Source organism: Notechis scutatus, chromosome 3, assembly GCF_049901735.1.
Source record: "Notechis scutatus isolate UNSWTSFEM ecotype Mainland chromosome 3, rNotScu1.2, whole genome shotgun sequence".
Lineage (NCBI taxonomy): Eukaryota > Metazoa > Chordata > Lepidosauria > Squamata > Elapidae > Notechis > Notechis scutatus.
The window spans coordinates 119,882,390-119,902,810 of NC_142011.1; the positions used below are offsets into that span (position 1 = coordinate 119,882,390).

Sequence of the window (20,421 nt, forward strand, 5' to 3'; positions counted from 1 at the left end):
TTTATTTGTTGGAAAGCATGTTGTTCCCGTTGCCCCCAAACCCACGTTGCTTTTTTGTCTAATAGTCTATGCAATGGTTCAGCTACTGTTGCTTTGTGGGGTAAAAACACATTATAGAAATTGATAAGTCCAAGGAACGCCTGTAAGTCTGCCTTGTTCCTTGGAGTGGGTGCCTTTTTAATTGCTCGTAATTTGTCTTCGGTGGGATGAATTCCTTGGCTGTCCAGGAGATATCCCAAAAATTCTACCTTTTCGGTACATAACTGGCATTTATCTTTTTTTACTCTGAGGCCTGCATTTTGGAATCTTCGTAAAACCTCTCTGAGTCGTTTTTCTAGGATGTCTTTGTTAGGTGCGGCGATGAGTACATCGTCGAAATATGGGACAACGCCTTTTATCCCTTGTAACAACCTTTCCATTAAACTCTGGAAGATTCCAGGGGCGACGCTAACCCCGAATTGGAGCCGGTTGCATTTAAATGCGCCCCTATGTGTTACGATCGTTTGCGCCTCGGCTGTGGTTGGGTCTACAGGCAATTGTTGATACGCCTGGGCTAGATCTAGTTTGGCGAAAACTTTCCCGCCGCCCAGGGAATGGAGTAAATGTTGCACTACCGGTACTGGATAAGCACTTTGCTGCAGTGCGTGGTTTAATGTGGCCCGGTAGTCTCCGCAAATTCTTAGGGACCCATCAGGCTTGATAGGCGTCACTATCGGGGTTTCCCAACGGGCGTGGTCGGTGGGTTCCAGTACGCCCTGCGCTATTAGTTTATCGAGTTGTTCGTCGATTTTAGGCTTCAAGGCGAACGGCACCCGACGCGGCTTAAGGCGGATGGGTGCTATCTCAGGGTTCAAGTTAAACGAGATTGGGGTCCCCTTATACTTGCCTAGTCCGTTCGCGAAAACGTCTTGGAATTCTTGCACGAGTGCTTCCTCCCAATCGACGCTCTCGGCCTTGTGGACTCCGGCTACAGTGATCCCGAGCGGTCTGAACCATTGAAGGCCTAGAAGACTAGGCCTGTCTCGATCCACGACCGTTAGTGGTAGTGCGACGGAGCGGTCTTTGAATGAGACCTGGAATTTGCGGGACCCGACAACGGGAATTCTGTTACCCTGATAGTCTTTGAGTATAACCCTTTGAGGGTTAAGGTCTTGGCAGCGGATCGTGGGAATGAGCTGTTGGAGCGTTTTCCACGATACCATTGAGAGGGAAGATCCCGAGTCTACCTCCATCACGCAAGGTTTGTTTTCGATGGCGACCTTTACTCGGATTTTCCCGGCATCAAGGGATGTAGCGTGGCCTATGGTGATTGTTTGGTGGGTCTCTTCCCGCCGGGTTTCTTCACGCCTGGTGGAAGTGGTGGACGGTTTGTTTCTGTAGGAGTGGTTTACTTTTTCTCGGTGTGTGCCGAAGAATCCTGAAGACTGGCATTCGGCCTGTCGGGATTTGGAGTTTTGTTTGCTTCTGCAAACCTTTGCGATGTGACCTCGTCTCCCGCAATTTCGGCAGAGCGTGTCGAGGAATTTGCAGCCGGATCGTGGGTGATTGGATCCACAACCGGCACACGGTCGATAGGAGTGTTGTGTGGACTGGTCTCGCTCCGTTCGTAGTCGGTTGACCTCTTCCTCATCGCTGTCGGACGGGGACTCTAGGTCTTCGTGGTGAGTTGATACCAGGTGTCTCTCCGAGCGAGGCGAGGTATCAGTGGCGAGTTTACGTAGCGGTGCGTTGGTGCGGCGCATTTGGGCTGCCGACTTCTTGGTCGCCTCCGCTGCCGAGGCTTCTTTAAGGGCATCGGTGAGGCTGATGTCCCCCTTAGCCATAATTTTGCTCTGGATCACGCCGTCTTCTAGCCCCAGAACCAGGCGGTCCCGGAGGGCTTCTTCTAAGTCTGCGAACCCGCAGAGGCCTCCTAGGTTCCGGAGGTCCGCGATTTAATTGGCAAGGCTTTCGCCCTTCCGTTGGTCCCTCTGGTAATATTCGTGTCTTCTTACTAAGGTTGGCACGGTGGGCGCGTAGTGAGCCCGTAGTAACGGCTCGAGGACGTCCCAGTCCATTTCTTTTACCTCTGCTGGCTTGGCAAGCGACTTTGCCATTTTAAACACGGTTGGTCCACAATGAGTTAGAAAGATAGCTCTTTTTTTGCCGGTTGTCGCATCTTTCAAATTGTTGGTCTCCAGAAACATCTGGAACCGATCCATGTAGGCCTCCCAGTCTTCGGTTTCTGGGTTGAATGGAGCGGGTGGTACGGCACCGCTGGCCATGTTGCCGTTGATGGTGCGTGTTCAACCACGTGCTCTGTTAGTTGCTCTGTAGGTTAGTCAGCTCTTCGGTCTCCGTATCCCACCTTCATCGCCAGTGTTAAGTATGGAGAATAACGGAGACCAGACATCTGACCAGTGACTTCAACTCTTTAATAAAGTAATAGAACATAACAGAGCAACGCTACGGGCAGCAGTAACCCTTTTATAGGGTTAGCTGCTGCCTTATTAACCAATGAAAATGTGCAACAAGTTCAAACTACTAACCAATAAGAATAGTCCCAAAAGTGGCCAATCAGGGACTAGTTCTGGCCCAATCCCAAGTTGTTGTATAAGGACCAATCAAGTGTGCAGGTTTTCAACCCCTAATTTGCATTTAGGTTATTCACTTTTATTGATTCACAACACCAACTCCTTTTGAAATTATCTCACATGATAGTTGATGAGTGGTTCCTCAGTTCACATATGTTTATAAGCCTTGGTTTCTTTGTTGAATAACCCACAGCATGCTACAGACAGTGGTTTACAATTAAAGTGGTTGGGTTTGTACAAAATATTAAGTCAAAGCTATATCTGCTGTGTTACAGTTTAGCAGAGGAGTTCTCAAAGTGTAGATCAAACCACAGCAGTTAAAAACTCAAAGGAGCTAAAAACCATTTTTAAAAACCTGATCAGTCTTGCATCAGTAACACTTGCTTTGGGCTTTGCTTTTTATTTTGAGTGTGCAGGCCTGCAGATCAGAGTTGTGACATAGTACTGGATTGTAAGGTTTAAGATGCCCTGGGATATGTAAATGAAAATGTAATTATGAAAATGAAATGGTATATTCCTTTCTTGCCCAACTGCAACTTAAATGAACCATTTGTTTTATACACGAGGCCACAAAAAATTATTGTGTTATATGATATCAGGCCACTATTTAAGGAATAGTGCTGTCCTGACGTTGATCAAAAGCTTGTAATTGTAGAATGAAGGAGAGATATGACTTCTGCACAAATTTGGGAAGCTAATGATAAACTACAGAGGGATGATACTTTCAAACTCACTAGGCAGCTCAGTCCATGAAATCAACTCCATGGGAGGACTAAAAGTACTTTTATTGAGATTGGCTATAAGAACAGAATTTCTCAACTTTGATTGTACTGGACCTCTTCCTACATCTCATTCAACTGTGAATTAGGGAGGTGTCTGCCTGAGCCACATTTAAATATTATCTCTATTCTCATAGCTTAAAAATGTTTCAGTTCCCCTTTGCCGAGATAATGATTTTTGCATATTTCTATCAAAGTCACCTTCCTTACTCCCTACAGGTACTGAGATACCTATTCAGGCTGCTTTCTGGTCTCTTCTGTCTCTCTCCACCCCCACCCAAATAATTTTGAGTGAAGCTTACCTGATCAGAGTTTAGGCTAAACTAAGCTTGAATGGCTCTTATAGGTAAAGTCAGGACCCAGGATTTTCTTACAGGGTTGGATTTTTTTAAAGCTCAGTGAGAACTACAAGTAGTCCTTGAATTACAATTATCCGTTTAGTGATCGTTTGAAGTTACAATGGCTCTGAAAAAAGTGGTTTATGACCATTTTTCACACTTATGACAGTTGCAGTGTCCCAAAGTCATGTGATCACTTTTTGTGACCTTCTGACAAGCAAAGTCAATGGGGAATCCAGTGTTAACAACCGTGTTACTAATGTATCAACTGCAGTGATTCACTTAACGAGTGTGGCAAGATAGGTTGCAAAATGGGACAAAATTCACTTAACAAATATCTCACTTAGCAACATAAATTTGGGCTCAATTGTGGCCATAAGTTGAGGACTACCTATACTTCTGTGTCTTCTCAAGGAACATTAAAACGGCCTATTTTTTCAGCACTTATAAAAAGCAGGGTTACATCGACAATCAAAAGTTTGGCAATGTTTGTTTCAACAAAGCTCTCTTAATCAGTTATGCCAGTAACAGAACATATTTAGCTATAAACTGAATTAAGTTCTCTCTACTTGTCAGGATGTTAACACCTTTTTCATAATAAAATGTGCATGTTCTTCAAAACTTAAAAATTCACAAGAAAACGCTTTCTGATGACTAAACTGGAATATTGTTTTCCCCCCTTAGTCAGCCAGCTTGAGAAATATTAGTTTTGAAGAACCTCTTCCTAATTAAGCTTATATTTGGAGTTACAAATAGTTATTATGATTGTTGATTGATTTTTCTTGTCTCCCCTTTTGGCTTTGTCATGTCAGCATTTTCTAGACTGGGAACACCCAAGAAAATGCTCCCATGTTAATGTGTTCAAACACCAGCTGCTGCTTCTGCCTCTGTTATTTCCGAGAGTTACTGTCTTACATGTTAGTGCAGCCCGTCTATTTTAAGTACCGTATACCACACTGGAAATGTACCCTCCAATTTCCTAGCCTTTGATCTTTTAAAATTGATTCTGAATTGCTGAGGGTATCACCAGTACAATACAAGGGTTGGTTTTATTTTTTCTAATCAGTCTGTGCAATTATGGTAGCTCTTGTTAAGTACAGCTTTAAGTGTTTCCTCAGAGGCAAACAGTGGAGAAAGAATTCAACCAGTGTTGATATCAGGAGGTCAATGCTATAATATATTCCTTTTCTTTTTCAGAATACATTGGCAACGTTATGTTCAGGCTGTGTTAATTGGCTAGGGGCTCTGATTCAGTTCAGATTTTATATTAAAACATAGATGGCACTTAAAAAGCAAAGTTTGGGTTTCAGTTTTCAAATATACAACAAACAGGTTTAGTCAGGTTTAGTAAAGCTGATTCTGTCTCCATTCCTGATCCAGTTCATTTCCAGCTGAATTGTTTCTAAGAAACAGCAGCTTTAAGAAGCAGTGATAGCAACTATGATTAGTCTCTACCAGTGGTGGGATTCAAATTTATTTTTTACTACCAGTTCTGTGGGCATGGCTTGGTGGGCGTGTCAGGGGAAGGATATTGCAAAATCTCCAGTCAGTGGGGGTATTTGTCGGTTCTCTGAACTTCTCAAAATTTCCACTACCGGTTCTCCAGAACTGGTCAGAACCTGCTGAATACCACCTCTGGTCTCTTACCATATCACAGGCACCCATCAAACTGTAGTTAAGGTCATTTTAACCAAACCTCAACATGATCTTTTAATTGAGTCCTAGATTCTACCTCCTCCCCACGCAGGTTATATCGGTATATATAATATTTGCCCAGTGTAACTGTCATAATATCCCTATCCAAACCTTGGATTGTGATTGCATCATGGTTTGAACAAAGCCCTTAAATTGGAAACCAACAATATAATGCCAAGTCAACTACTTAAATGTGATCAAGAGAGAAATTAACTTAGAAGAGAGGAAAACAGTATTTGACTTATCTATTCCTTCATTTATCTGCTGGCTTTGTAGGTTACTTTAGCTGTGAATAACTCTCTGTTTTGAGAGGGCTGTTCTGATTTCCACAGACTGCTAAAAACCATGCAATGAAAAATAAATAAATTTAAATACACAACCTGCATATATTCTATTTGTTTCATTTATTTATTTAAAAACTATATTTATTATATAGCTGCTCATCTTAGGTCAGACTCTAGGTAGTTCCCAATCAACAAGTAAAATAAGATAAGTGAAAACAAAATAATATATAAATCTTTTAGAATGAAAAACATTAAAAACCTGGCGTGAAAGTTAGACTTCCAACATCCTTGTTAAATCTTCCCATCTACTTCACCCTATCCCAGTGCTTTGGGGAAAAGCCAGATTTTAAGTGCTCTTTGGAAGGCTAGATGGGTAGTGTCCTGCCAAACCTCAAGTGGAAGGGTGTTCCACAGGGCAGGGGATGCCAGGGAAATCTCAAATGGCAAAAGAGCAGCAACTAAGCATATGCCCACCATATTTGACCTGGTAGGATGGGTAAATGTCCTTAGGGAGAAGCAATCCAACAGATAACCTGACTCTGTGCCATATAGGATAATAAACAGCATCTTTTTTTTTTGTAAAAAGGTTTTTTTATTGATTTTAACAACAAACAAAAACACAAACAACATAAGACATGACATAAAAACATCATTCTTCTTCTTCATATATTTACAGACAGTGCATCGGTTGGTTTATCACTCCTTTTTGTGCATCTATTTCATAACCTTCATAATAGTTATTTTACATAGTAACTCATATTATCAATCAACAATTATATATCCTAATATTGTTATTAAACAATCATTTAACTGATTTTAATAATTCATACTTAAACGAGATAACTATAGTTTATTTAACTTATCTTATTACGAATCATAAAAATCATACCAAGTCTATCGTAATGAAATATTCTAAAAATGTTATCAAAGCCAAGAAAAAAGAAAAAAGAAAAAAAAGAAATATATATAATCATTATTTCCTAAGTTTCTAAGTATTCTATTATTATATTGCATTATCTAACCAATGGTAAAAAAGATCCCAAATTTCATAAAATTGTTTATCTTCTTGTTCTCTAATTTCAAATGTCAATCTACTCATTTCAGCACAGTTCAATATTTTCTTAATAATGTCTTCCTCCAATGGTATTTTCTCACTTTTCCAGTTTTTAGCAAATACAATCCTAGCTGCTGTTAATACATTTACAATCAGATACTTTTAAATTTTTATTAAATGTATCAGGTAAGATTCCCAATAAAAAATCTCTGGTTTCAAATCTATATGTTCCTTTGTCATTTTTTCCAACCACATGCGAATTTTAGTCCAATATTTTTTGCGTCCTCACAAGTCCACCACATGTGGTAATATGAGCCAGGAGTCTGATGACATTTCCAGCATTTTTCAGATTTGTTCTTGAACATTCTTGCTATTCTTGTCGGAGGAAAATGCCACCTGTAAAACATCTTATACAAGTTTTCTTTATATGCTACTGACATTGTCATTTTATAATTTTGAGACCACAATTTTGCCATTTCTCCAAATCAATCCCATATCCAAAGTTTTTCCCCCAAGCAATCATTGTTTCTTTAACTTGTTCTTCCTCTAGTTTAATTTCCAACAAATAACTATATAGTTTTTTAATCACCTTTTCATCAGAACCTGTCAAAATCCTATCTAAATCAGTCAATTTATCATAAAAACCTTCTGTTTTAGAATCTTTAAGATACCTTGAGTGTATTTGCGCATATGAAAACCAACTCATCTTTATATCTTGTTCTTCTAACTTTTGCATCGTTTTAAGTTCACCCTTTTCATCCAATATTTCCCCATATCTAACTGTTTGTTCCTTCTTATAAACTATAGGATAAGAAAAAGCTTCGATAGTTGATAACCAAACTGGAATTTTCAAATAACATTGTTTCTTAATTTTCTCCCAATTCAACCATAACGATTCCCGTATATAGTGCCTTCTAAAATAGCCCTGGGATTTAGTTCCTTTATACCACAAAAAGCATGCCAACCCAACAATAGGTCATGTCCTTCCAATATCAATAATCTAGTCTTTCTTAATGTTATCCATTCTTTAGCCCACATTAAGTTTGCAGCTTGATAATACAACTCCCAGTTAGGAAGGCCAAATCCTCCTCTAATTCTGGCATCCTGTAAAAGTTTTAATTTTATTCTCGCTTTCTTACCTTGCCATATGTATTTCAACACAATTTTATTTAATTCTTCAAAATAGTCCTTACTTAGCTTGATTGGTATTGTTTGAAACAAATATAAGATTCTAGGTAGAATATTCATTTTAATTGTTGAAATTCTACCTATCAAAGACAATTGTAAATTTTCCCACTTTTTCAAGTCGGATGCTATCTGCTGTTTAAGTTTGATATAGTTATTCTCTTTCAATGTAATACATCTTGAAGTCAAAATTATCCCCAAATATTTAACTTTATTCGTAACTTGAATTTTCAATAGGTCTGCCAACTCTTCTCTTTGTCTCAATAACATGTTTTTGTCAAAATCTTTGTTTTCTCTTTATTTATTTTCAAGCCAGCCATCTCACCATATGTCTCTATCTTTTCCAGTAATTTTAAAGCTGTCTCTAAAGGGTCTTCCAAAATAAAGACCAAGTCGTCTGCAAAGGCTTGCAACTTAAATTCCTCCTTTTTAACTTTCATTCCTTTTATGTTTATGTCCTCTCTAATATTTCTGTTTAACACTTCCAAAGTCAATACAAATAGCAGAGGGGATAATGGACATCCTTGTCTTGTGCCTTTTTAATATTGATAGAATCTGTAAATTCTCCATCTATCATCACTTTGGCTGTCTGCTTACAATATATGGTTTCTATTGCTTGAATAAATTTTCTAGCAAAACCCATCTGTTCCAGTAATAATAACATAAATTTCCAATTCACGTTATCAAATGCTTTTTGGGCATCTAAGAATATCAAAGCCATTTGTTTTTCAGGATGTGCCTCATAATATTCCAAAGTATCCAGAATTATTCTCATGTTGTCTTTAATTTGTCTCTTTGGTAAAAATCCATTCTGATCAGGATGAATAAAATTGTTTAAGTATTTTTAAGCCTTTCTGCCAAAATTGAAGCAAAGATTTTATAGTCTGCATTTAATAAGGAAATGGGTCTATAGTTCTTAATTTGTAGTGGGTCAGCCCCTTCTTTTGGAATGAGCGTAATATAAGCTTCTGACCATGTTTTAGGCATTTTCTTGTTTATCATAACTTCATTCATAATTTCTAACAATGAGATACTCAACGATTCTTGTAGTGTTTTATAAAATTCTGCCGGGAAACCATCTGGTCCTGGTGCTTTCCCGTTATTCTGCCTATTAAGTGCTTCAGTCAATTCCATCATTGTTATAGGATTTTCTAACATTTTCCCAGTTTCATCCGGTATCTTAGGTAAGTTGGCATTTTGTAGGTACTGTTTAATTTTCCCTCATCAAGATCCTCCTGCTTATATAATTGTGCATAAAAGTCTCGAATAATTCTCTTTTCTCCTTATTACCATAACAGACTTGACCTTGCTCATCCATTAATTGTAGTATTTTCTTGGATTCTTTCTCTTTCTCAATTTATATGCTAACCATCTACCTGGCCTATTTGCATCTTCAAAGTAGTTCTGTTTAGCGCTTCTAATTTTTTGGGCCAATTCTTCTTTCTCTGTTTGGTCCATTTTATGTTTAATTATGTCCATTTTAAGTTTAATATCTTTTTCTGCGGTGTTCTCTGTAATTCTTTTTCCAATTTTTTATAATCCTCTTCTAAACTTTTAATCATTTGCCTCTTTCTAATATTCTTTTTTTTGTATAATCCATTATCAATCCTCTTGCATAAGCCTTCATTGTGTCCCAAACATTCTGTAATGAAGTATCTTCTTTTCTGTTCTCATTAAAGAAGAAGGCCAGTTCTTTTTCCATCCATTGTATAAAATCTTTTTCCTTTAAAATAGTATTATTTAATGTCCATCTAGATCTTCTTTTTGTCCTTTCCATTTAATTGTCAATGGATTATGGTCTGCCCATGTACTTGTTTTGATATTTATTTCTTGAATATTAGATAATAATTCTGTTGACGTCCAAATCATATCTATTCTGGACCATGATAGATGTCTATTCGAATAAAAAGTGTATTGTTGAATCTTAGTATTTCTTTCCCTCCATATATCTTTTAAATTTATTTCTTCTATCATTTCGAAAAATTTTTAGGAGGGTCCTCCTATTTTGTCGTACTGTTTTTGCTGAATAGTCCAGTTCATTGTCTACAATTCCATTAAAATCTCCCATTATAAATAAGTTAGCATAGTCCAATTCAATTATTTTCATATGTAATTTTTGTAAAATCCTTTTTGTTTATCATTCGGGGCATAGATTGCAACCAAGAGTATTTTGTATTATTATCCACTATTTCAACCATTAGTACTCTTCCTTCTTCATCCTTATAGATCAATTTTGCTGGAATGGTTTCTTTAATATACAAAACCACGCCTCTTTTCTTACAATGTGTCAAAAAGTAAACATTTTCCCTATCTTGGTCGAACCAATAATTGTTGATGTTGTTCTTTAATATGTACTTCTTGTAAACAAACTATGTCAAATTTTAATTTCTCTATTTTATGAAAAGTTTTCCTTCTTTTAATAGCTGAATTCAGTCCATTTATATTCAAAGAAATCAATTTTTTCCCCTCCATGATTATGATTTATATTTAGGTCTAACCGCTCTCGTTGATCTTACTTCACGTTGTTCTTTAGTCTCCGCTCGTCCACCTACTGCACCTTCTTCTTTTCCCATTTCTTGAAATTCGGTTGGGGTGATCTCTTTTTCTATCTCTGTTTCTCTTCTTTTAAGAAATTCATTGTAAAACGCTTCTGCTTCGTCAATTGAGTCAATTTTGTATCTCTGGTCTTTCCATGTAACCATTAATCCTTCTGGAATCAACCATCTGTAGTTCACCTCCTTTTCCAGTAATATTTTAGTCAGAAATCGATATTCTCTTCTCATCTCTCTAACTTTTCTGGGAACTTGTTTTAAAACCAAAATCTCTTTATCTTTATATTTCAATGTCTTCTCTCTTGCCACTTGTAATATCTGTGTTTTAATAGATTTTTTAGTAAATCTGATATGAACTTCTCTTGGTAATTTATTCCTCGACGCATATCTTGTAAAAACTAAACAGCATCTTGAATTGCACCTGGAAACCGGAAACCAGTGCAACTCTCATAAGAGAGTTATATGGCTAAACCTGGAGATACCCATCACTATCACATTCTGCGCCAGTTGTAGCTTCAGGATGGGTCTTCAATCCAAACAAGAGGTGTGCAAAGCCCCCAGGAAAGAGCACAATTGGCACACCAGATGAATCTGTACAAGCCCCCCCACCAAGCCATCTCAAGCAGGAGAAATAACAGCCCTGCCCCCAAACTGCAAACCAACTTATTCCAGGGATATGCTCCCTGACCCAGAGCTAGAGATAGAATATTATTATATGGCTCCTAGTGGGGACACAAACCCAGAGTCACTGACTTGCCAGGGGTGAGTTGAAGTCAATTCTTCCCCAACTCTTATGGCCTCCATTCACTTTGCAGCACTGCTACAGTATCATCTGTCTGGCTAGGGATGGAGATATATGTTAGGAGTCTGTCCACCAATTAGTTGGGTTGGCAATATATAAACCAACAATGTATGTTTGTAGCTTTAAGACAAAATCATTGTATTGATTTATACTATATTCCGATTGGTTGATTATATTGCAAATTACCATAAGAGGGAGCTAGAGATCATAGCTTGCTCTCTCTGACATTCTGTTGCTATCTAAGGTTCTCTGTTGTATTTATGCTGTGCTTATACTTTGATAGCTTTGTTTACTGTAAATGACAAAGGCAACTGGTAAGAAGACTTTGTAATTGGATATTCTTTGGACTATTAAACGTATATGACCTGGACCGTTTATTGGACTGTGCTATTTCTTAAAGTAAACTTTAACTCGATTTAGTGTATCTGTGTGTGGCTGGATAATTATTCATAACTACTCTCATAAATGTTTCCATGTGCATATCCTTGTTACTCAAGGGTTATTCTGTACATATCATAACAATATATAATTGAATCTCACCAGTGGATGACCTCTTTTCATGTAGAGGTTTAAAAGGAGAGGGGAAAACCTCAAGCACTGGGGCACCCCACAAGACAGGGTCCCAAAACATGACCTCTCCCCTTTCACCTGCACTAACACAGGAGATGAAGCACTCCCTATCCCCAAAGACAGTTCAGAAGGATGCCATGATCAGTGGTATTGAAAGCCACTGGTTGATCCAGTTGGGCCAGAATGGTTGCACCACCCAGCAACATTCATTAATACAAGGGTCTTCAAACTTGGCAAGTTTAAGACGTGTGGACTTCAACTCCCAGAATTCCTGACTGACTGGAGGAGGAATTCTGGGAGTTGAAGGCCATAAGTCTTAAATCTGTAAAGTTTGAAGACCGCTGCATTAATGTAACCAAAAATCAAAAAGCATTGTACTAGCAGAGGGAAAAAGACCACATTTCAAGTTTTTAAAGCTTGTGGAATAATTAAATCTTCCTAAAAACAGGAAGAGGAACACATTCTTCCTCCTTAGTAGATACATTTTAAAAGAAGGAAGCATTTGGGTATATGGCGGAATGCTGTTCCTAGAGGAGAGGCAGAGATTGAGGGAGACTCAGGAGTTCTCATTCCAGCTGAGGGAATCAATACTGTGGCAATTAAATGATGGAGCAGTATTTGCTTCTTCTATCACTTCTGGGTTTTTTTAAGCACATCTTTCCATCCAATATTTATAGGACAAGATTGAAAAAGTTCTTAAATTAAAAAAAATATATCCAAAATTTGTGACTCCAAAACTTTTAAATCTTGACAGATGAAATGTAAAAGCAATCCCCCCCCCAAAACAACAATATACAGTAGTTTCACTTTAAATGCACTGTGAATGTAATTGCTTTTTTTAAATAACATTTTGTAGGAGACAAAATAAAAAAGCCTGAGTTGTGATTAATTGGTGAGTTCTTTATGTTGCTTTAGTGTTCCTGTACTGAAAAACAACAGAACTGTAGTATATTAGAAAAAATAATAATTTTATACTTTTATTTTTATGCTGCAAAGAAATTTTTTTTGATGCTCTGGGTCCCTAATCAATCCTAGGTTACATCTTGGTAATGGGCTTGGCCCTAGATGGCCCTTTAATAAGAATGTAGAAGTCCTTTGAGACATGTTAAAAAATATTGGAAAAGGTTGGAGTAGAGAACAATCAGCTTCTTTTATAAGCTTGTTGGAGGAGCTTGTCAGAATGGCCAGAAGCAATGGTGAAATTTATGAACCATCCATTGACGCAAATGATATTAGTATGTTAAACGTCACTTATACTTTATGGCACTAAACAGGTTGCAATCTATACTGCTTTTCCATAGTTGACTCTACAAATGGTGAAACTAAAAAAGCTAGCGTTTTCCTTCCATTTTTATTATTTTGAAAACAGAAAATTTAAATCACCAATGTCTAAACAATGATTTGTATTAGTTTATTCCCACCTTTTTCAAAGGAGAAAATTGGACAATTTTTTTTCTATTTAAATCTTGTTTCTTTTTGGCTGCATCTCATATATATATATATATTGGAGGCTTTTGGTTAAATAATTCTAAGAGGGAGCATTAACTTATTTATAACAAAATTGTATGCTGTCCAATTCCAAACAGCTCAGCATAGCTTTCACGACATATAAAGTGTACAGTCATCAGCATAGGCCACATAATACTCCAAAAGCCCTCTTGTGTATTTTAACACATTTGTAAAGATATTTTTGTTTGTGAAAATGACAGTGGTAGAATTTAAAAAGCCTTCTTCAACACAGCATATTTAGTCACCTGTGGTCACTATGTCTATACTGGGCAAGATGTTGATGATTTTAAGTTCAGTAATATCAAGTATTTCAATCTGTTTCTATCTCAGGCTTAAGATTGAAAACAATGGGTTCAGTCTGTGAATGAGAACTAGGCAGTAGAAGTGTGTCTTTTTTTTTTTGTTTAAGCTCTTAGCAGCTTTTGTGACTATTAAATATAGTATTGTTTGACATCAGATGGAGAGTATGATGGTTAGGCTCTTGTTTATTGAGTTTTCAGTCTTTCCTAAAGAATAGATTCAAAGTAGATTTTATCTCCTGAGCTTGGATTTATGGACCTCACCCCACCATTTCTTTAAGATCTTCATGAAACTACAAGAAGCAACTGTCGAGGGTTTTTAAATTCACTGCCTACAAAAAAGTGGTGATAGCTTAACACCCTTTCTAACTCAGTCTAAGGAGATATGGATTATTTGTTTCTAAATTTAGTAATTATATGAAATAATCGATTGAATCAAATTAGAAATGCCTTTAAGAGAACATACGATTGCAGGATAATTCTGTAACTTATCTTCGATGTATTCGGATTGTTCACCTCTTAAAAGAATTGGGTTTGCAATTGTATGGTTTTTATTTTTTTAATTATAAATTATATAGTTGCTAGTCATTCTATGTAGTTTTGAGCCAGAAAGATGAGGGGTAAATGCTTTTATAAATAAAAGTAGCACATAAGAATTAATGCAATAATAACACTCCAGAGCTATCCAATTCAGTGAATGAATTGAATTACAAGCCATGCATTAATGGATTACAATTTGTACAAAATGTAGCTTTGACCTAGTGCTCAATGTTCAGTTAAGTTGTGTGGTCAACCTATGCTAACTATTGCATTTTTCCATCTATCATCAAACCAAGCCAGAGACCAAAAGGGAAATAAGAAAGTTGTTATAAATTCATTTATATTATTACTGTTCAATGCTTCTTGTGTTGTGAATCATTTCTGCACATTAAGGTTGGTATTTTATCATTCCAATCATCAATAGTAATATATAAATGGTTTTAAAGTTGATTCATTATCCAATGGAGATGTCATTAAAATAATATGAGATTAAATAAATAACTATTCAACTCCTTTGTTTTGATTTATTTGTTTATAACCAGATCTTCAAAATTAATAGCTGGTAATTTGCCTGAGGCTCTTCATTCAGTTTTTATAACATGAGCTACAAGCTTTGTGATGGCTCTTATACGAACAGTCATTTCATCTGCAGAAATAATAGTAGGGAAAACAGCAGGAGTTATAAGAGGATACATAAATGAAGGAAAGAGTTACTTAGAAAATTTTTATCCATTTGAGAAAATTTATTATGAGGTAGTTTAAGTATCTTTTTTTAAAAAAATAAACAACTAAGAAGTATATCTTTGTAAATGCCACATTCTGAATTTTCTCAGTGATCTTAAGACATACCATACGGGAAATATTCTTAATATCTATGTAGTTTTAGAAGATGCAGGCCAGACCTGGTGAATCTTATTATAGTTCTTTCTAAACTAAAGAATAATTGAATAAGCTTTCTCACAACTGGACATTGTAAGAGACTGTGTTACTCAGAAAAATATACCTACCAGAAACATTAACAAACTTCCAACTAACTCCAGGGTCCTCTGAAGCACAGATCAAAAGCCATTGCTCATAGCAATTGTCCTTACGGGAAGCTAAGCAAAATAAAGTATGTTGAATCATATATTACCAAGAGTGAAAAAAAAAAAAAAGTTGCTGTGGTGCAAATGGCAGAATTCTTTAATAGGTCTAATTTATTCTTATATTCCCCTTGGGCAATCTATATAAACTGGATGACAACCATACTAGGTACCTAACAGGGATATAGAAAATGATGTTCTCCAAAAGAGACTGAACAAAACTTCATAGAATATTCATATCAAAGATATGCTGGCCTAGAAATGCAGACCATTTGAAATGGATATTTTATAAAGAAAAATAATGATGATTTTAAAAAGAAATGACAATTTTAAGAAGAAAAAATGATGATGCTTTTGAAAATATGCATCATCTCTTAATAGTTTAGGTCTGTCTGACTGGTAGCTTCGGAATAAGGACAGAATGGTATTGATATTGTATCCTCTGAAATACAGGAGTTTATCATTCTTGATCTAGTTTAGGAACCATGAATTATGGCTTCAGTTTGGCATGTCATGGCAAAATAATTTTTGGAATCATCATCAGAAAAAAAGACAATAGTTTGAAGTGATATTTGTGTATACATGAGCGAGAGAAAGACGCAGGAAATTTTTTTATATGTTATTATATCTTTCCTATATTGTTACATTTTTATATGTTATTATGTCATTATGTTATTATGTTATTATTTGTATGTCATCAGAAATGTTTATTGTTTGAATAAAAGAGTTGGGATGAATGACAAAACATGCTTTAGGATTAAAATCTGGAAAATTGGATGTGTGCCAAGAATAAACAAATTGTTAACCTCTGGTCTAATGGTAATTCTGGTGTTGTTGCTTTTACATTTTGCAGGCTGTTTTTGCATCTGAATACCTGAAGCATTTCTGATTAAGGGAGATGTGATTGGTGCCCAGGATCAATATGCAAGACACTATTCTGACAGCAATTTTGATGGTCACAAGTCTGGAGATAATATGTTTGGGAGGCATGGCAGTGGAAGATTCCCAGTGTCAAAGGTTTGAGCATCCCATTGTTACAAGTGAGGGTAAGTAACTGAGAAAGAGCTTTTCCAAATAATTTGGTAGGAAAGAAGATCAAATTTGGATCTTCTTAGATCAAAGCAAATGTGGGATCTTTTGTGCATGTTATTTATAGATATCTCATCTATTTAGAGGATTTGTACATAAAGGTTAGGTACAGAGCTCTGTTTATAATCCCCTATAATTTATGGAATTACCAATCTTCATTTATGGAGTCATTTGGTAGAAGCCATTATCAAAATCTTTTGGTTTGCTTTTGACCATAAGGTTAACAGAGTTGCCCTTGAGCTAATATTCTAAGTTACCATATCTTTTTTTTTTTTTTTTAGTTTTCCATTCATCTTCAAAACTCCTTGGATTTGTTTTTTCAGGACACCTTATCTTCTTGTTGTTTTGTCTTGGTAAAAGTTATGCAGTTAAGTGCTACTAGGTGTTGACCAGCAAGCTGATTTCAGTGATCCACATTTGCATATGGATCGGGAACAGTTTTAAGGGAAGCAAACTCTGAAGATATTGTAGGCCCCTTCTTTTTATCGAAGTCATTGATTATGTCTGCAAAATTGTCCAACAGTGTTCTCCCTTTGAAATTCAATTCTTCGTGTCCTGCCAAGAAGCTTACTGCACTAATCAACCCAGAATAAACAGTCTGTTAAAGATTCAGTAGCCTATAAATGTAAGTGGCCTATCCATCTGATTCCAGCCAGGATGAAAAGTAAATGGGATCCCTATTCATAGTTCCCGTTCCAGCAGTCTTGACTTCTTGTACATTGTGGCATCCTTGAAGTGTGCTAACAATGGTTCAGTCATTTTGGATGATGAGACCAGAGATGCATCTCTTTAATATATATCTTATTATTAATTAAAACAATTGAAATCAAACAATTCAAATCCTTTCAACCATCTTAGGATCACACAGATTTGGTTACCTCATGCCCACTGCCCTTCCAAAGAGTGTCTGTCTCCATTTCAGTGATTTCCATGCTGTCATATGGTGGCTTATTAATCATCTTGGCAGCAAAATATGTCCCAGTGCAATCTAGTTTTTCTCCCCAGTATCTCTTTGGATGGGTAGTGGAAACCAGCAGATTTTTGTTATAAATGGTCTAAATAGCTGTCTCCCCTTCCAATCTGTGCTTCTTCCCCAAGAGCAGTGATAGCACCCGAGGCTTCCTTTTCTGGTAGATAATCCCCTACTGGAGGTATGCTGAGTGGATTCAAACTTCCGCCTTAATCCAGATATGTAGACTGTAAACTTGAAGATATTTCAAGAGATGCCACTTTGGAAAAGCTGGTTATCATATGATGGCCAGGTCCTTTGTTTCCTATTCAACCTGCTAATCCATGTGTGAATCACAGATATCATGACGAAGAACTAGTTAGTATTTGAAACTATAGGTAGGTTCTGATGTCAATTGGGACTTGGGTTGTTGTTGCAAAGTGATGTGGTCGTAAGTGATCACAACACTTAGAGGCGGCAATCCTGCTGTCTAGTTTCCATCATAACCTCAGGATTGGGTGGGTTGCTAAGCAGGAAGAGGTGGGAGGGTGCCATGGACAGGCTCCATGACACTTACCATCCCTGAGATCTTGTACTCCATGATAGGCTCTTGGGAGAAAACCATGGCGTTGAGTACTCTTCCTAAACCTAACCTGTAACATTTGGAACAGAAATGCCACAATTGCATTTTCATATTACTGTATTTGACAAAAATCTCATTTTCTGCATAGTGATAGTTAGAAATAGTTTATATTCTGCCAGACCAAGTTTTGATTAAGGCAAATTTAAATGCATATTTGACACTAGTTAATTATCTCTCTAAACTTATCTGATTTCTTTTATCACTTCTTTGGTAGTCTCAGAAAAGATACTACTATATCATCTGAGAAGTGAAAGGAGATAGCTAGAAGTACTTGGAGCAGCCAGTATAAGGGTGAGAATGAACAGCCAGAGCAAAAAGAAAGGAGCTTGGTATGAGTTGAAGATGAGTTATGGTTTGGGACCATAAGGCTTACTTAAGTCTCTATTTTTGGTTTTGACCACCTCACATTTTGTTTAGACTGTGGAGGCACCTGGTTTAGCCTTTTATTGTACAAGGCCTTCCTTTGTTTTATTTTTCCTCTTCTATTTGCTTAGGCTGCTATAATTGTTTTTACATTACACATAGACACTTGGTTGAAAATTCTTCTTTTTGATCCTGAGGTTGTGGTGGTGGTGATTTGATTACTGTAAAATAATTTGCCCCTTTGACTCTGCTTTTGGCTCTTTGTGCCTTGCCTGAGCTTGCTGTTGTGGTTGTAGGGTGCATTTTCTGTGTCTCTCTAGGCTACCCTGTCAGCTGACCCAGCAACCAAGCTGGACATTCAGAGGTTTTGTGTGGGCACAGAGAAAGCAAGCAATGGTGGAGGTGCAGAAAAATGCCATGTTCAGTGGGACATCTAAGGCAGGTAGTTATTCAAGTGACCTGCAGAATTTGTATTAGCCTTTTCTTCCCCATGCCTCAGAACTGCCTGAATGAGAGACTCAACAAGTGTGTGGAACTGGTTCTTTTAGAACAGAAGGTGAAAAGGTTGGAAGCATGTCGTTCCAATTTATCAGGGAGGGAGCACAGTTTTGACATGAAAGACTGCAGTTCTCTAAATCAAAGCAAAATAAAAAAGAGTAAGAGGTGGAGGAATGAAAACATGATTTATAGGACCAAGAGAAAGGAGATATTCTGGAAATGCACTGTAAGCACACAGCTGTTATTTAGACTTTTGACTTAGTGAGTGATGCTGTTATGTTAAAAGAAGAAATTTTAAGGAAAATACTCAGAATCCTGTGGATGGAAAGTACTTAACTGCCAGCCTAAGAAGGAGCAGACATATGGTTGTCAGAGACTTCCTGTGGAGAAGAACAGAAGCAACCATCTCCAAACCTGAGACCTTTGGAAGAGCATGGCTTTCCTGGAGCTTGTATTCCAGATGTGACAGCAGACTGCTGAGGCTGTTCAGAGTAATTGGTTACTGCTTTCCCTGGCTAATTCACATGGGACAAATGATCCAGTCAGAGGAATTGTTGAATGTATCTCCAAAGTCAATAAAGCTCAGGATAAGAAAAGAATTCAGGAGCACAAATGATGTTTGCATCAGTACTTACTATTAAAGGTCAGAATGCTGGGAGGAATGACTAGAAGATTACAGAAGTACAGTTGGCACCTGAGCCTGGACAGAGTCATCAGCAAAAGATTAGGATTTGTAAACCTTGCTTTATAATACCAAAATGGAAATTCCTTATGGGTGACAGGGATGCCTATCACAAGAAGCTGAGTAGAAGCTTGGTCAAAAAAGGCTTGGAACTAAATCTTGGGGTTTGAGTGAGTATAAAATATTGGGACAAGAGTGATTGCAGTAAGACATTGGCACTGGAAGCTAATAAATTACAGGCAACCGAGATCGGTAATTTACAAGCTTCAGAATAATTGGAAGGACAACGTTGATGTATATCATTATATTTTTATGCTTTGAATCCTGATACAGTATAATAATACAATCTAAAAATTAATAGCATGAAACTATTGATAAAAATATTGTAAGCAAAGAATAAATTTTGTTCCAGAGAACTAGACTTCACTGCAAGGAAAAGGAGGCATTATTTGTAAAAAAAAATATGTAAATCTGTGCAGAAATCCCTTCTGAGGAAGCATCTGGGTAAAAATGAAGAGAGTCACCATAGTATTGCTATGGCAAATCTACTCACCCAACCATCCAACCAGAAGACATAAATGACACTTTCCTGAATCATAAAATAAGGCTTATACATGGATGAATTTTAGTGGAAATCTTCCATTTACTACTGTCTTAACATATGCTGGAACCTTCACTTTGTCAACAGGGGAAGACTTGTTTAAATTGTCTGTTTGATTGATTGACTGTCACCCTCTCTATCCTCCAGCAGCTCCAAACCAGCACACTGCTACTTTCCCCACTTTTCTATAGCAAGAATGAGGTATGATTCTGAATCTATGATAGTGATCAGCTGACTAAAAGTGACTAGCTCAAATTCACCCAGTGAGCTTCTATGGATGAGGGAAGTTAACTATTTTGCTGTACAAGTGCTCATTTATGAACAAAATATTTCC

The 20,421-nt window shown here is 37.0% G+C and overlaps 1 protein-coding gene across 4 annotated transcripts in view; it reads left to right on the forward strand.

The window, feature by feature from the left end:
* Positions 1 to 20,421, forward strand: part of SEMA5A (semaphorin 5A) — a 199,139-nt gene that overhangs the window by 71,050 nt on the left and 107,668 nt on the right. For all 4 annotated transcript variants that reach the window (XM_087961104.1, XM_087961101.1, XM_087961103.1 and 1 more), the window contains one exon: positions 16,116 to 16,308. In XM_087961104.1, coding sequence (XP_087817230.1) covers positions 16,185 to 16,308 — 124 coding nt within the window. In that variant the 5' untranslated portion in view covers positions 16,116 to 16,184. The remainder of the gene's footprint in view (positions 1 to 16,115; positions 16,309 to 20,421) is intronic.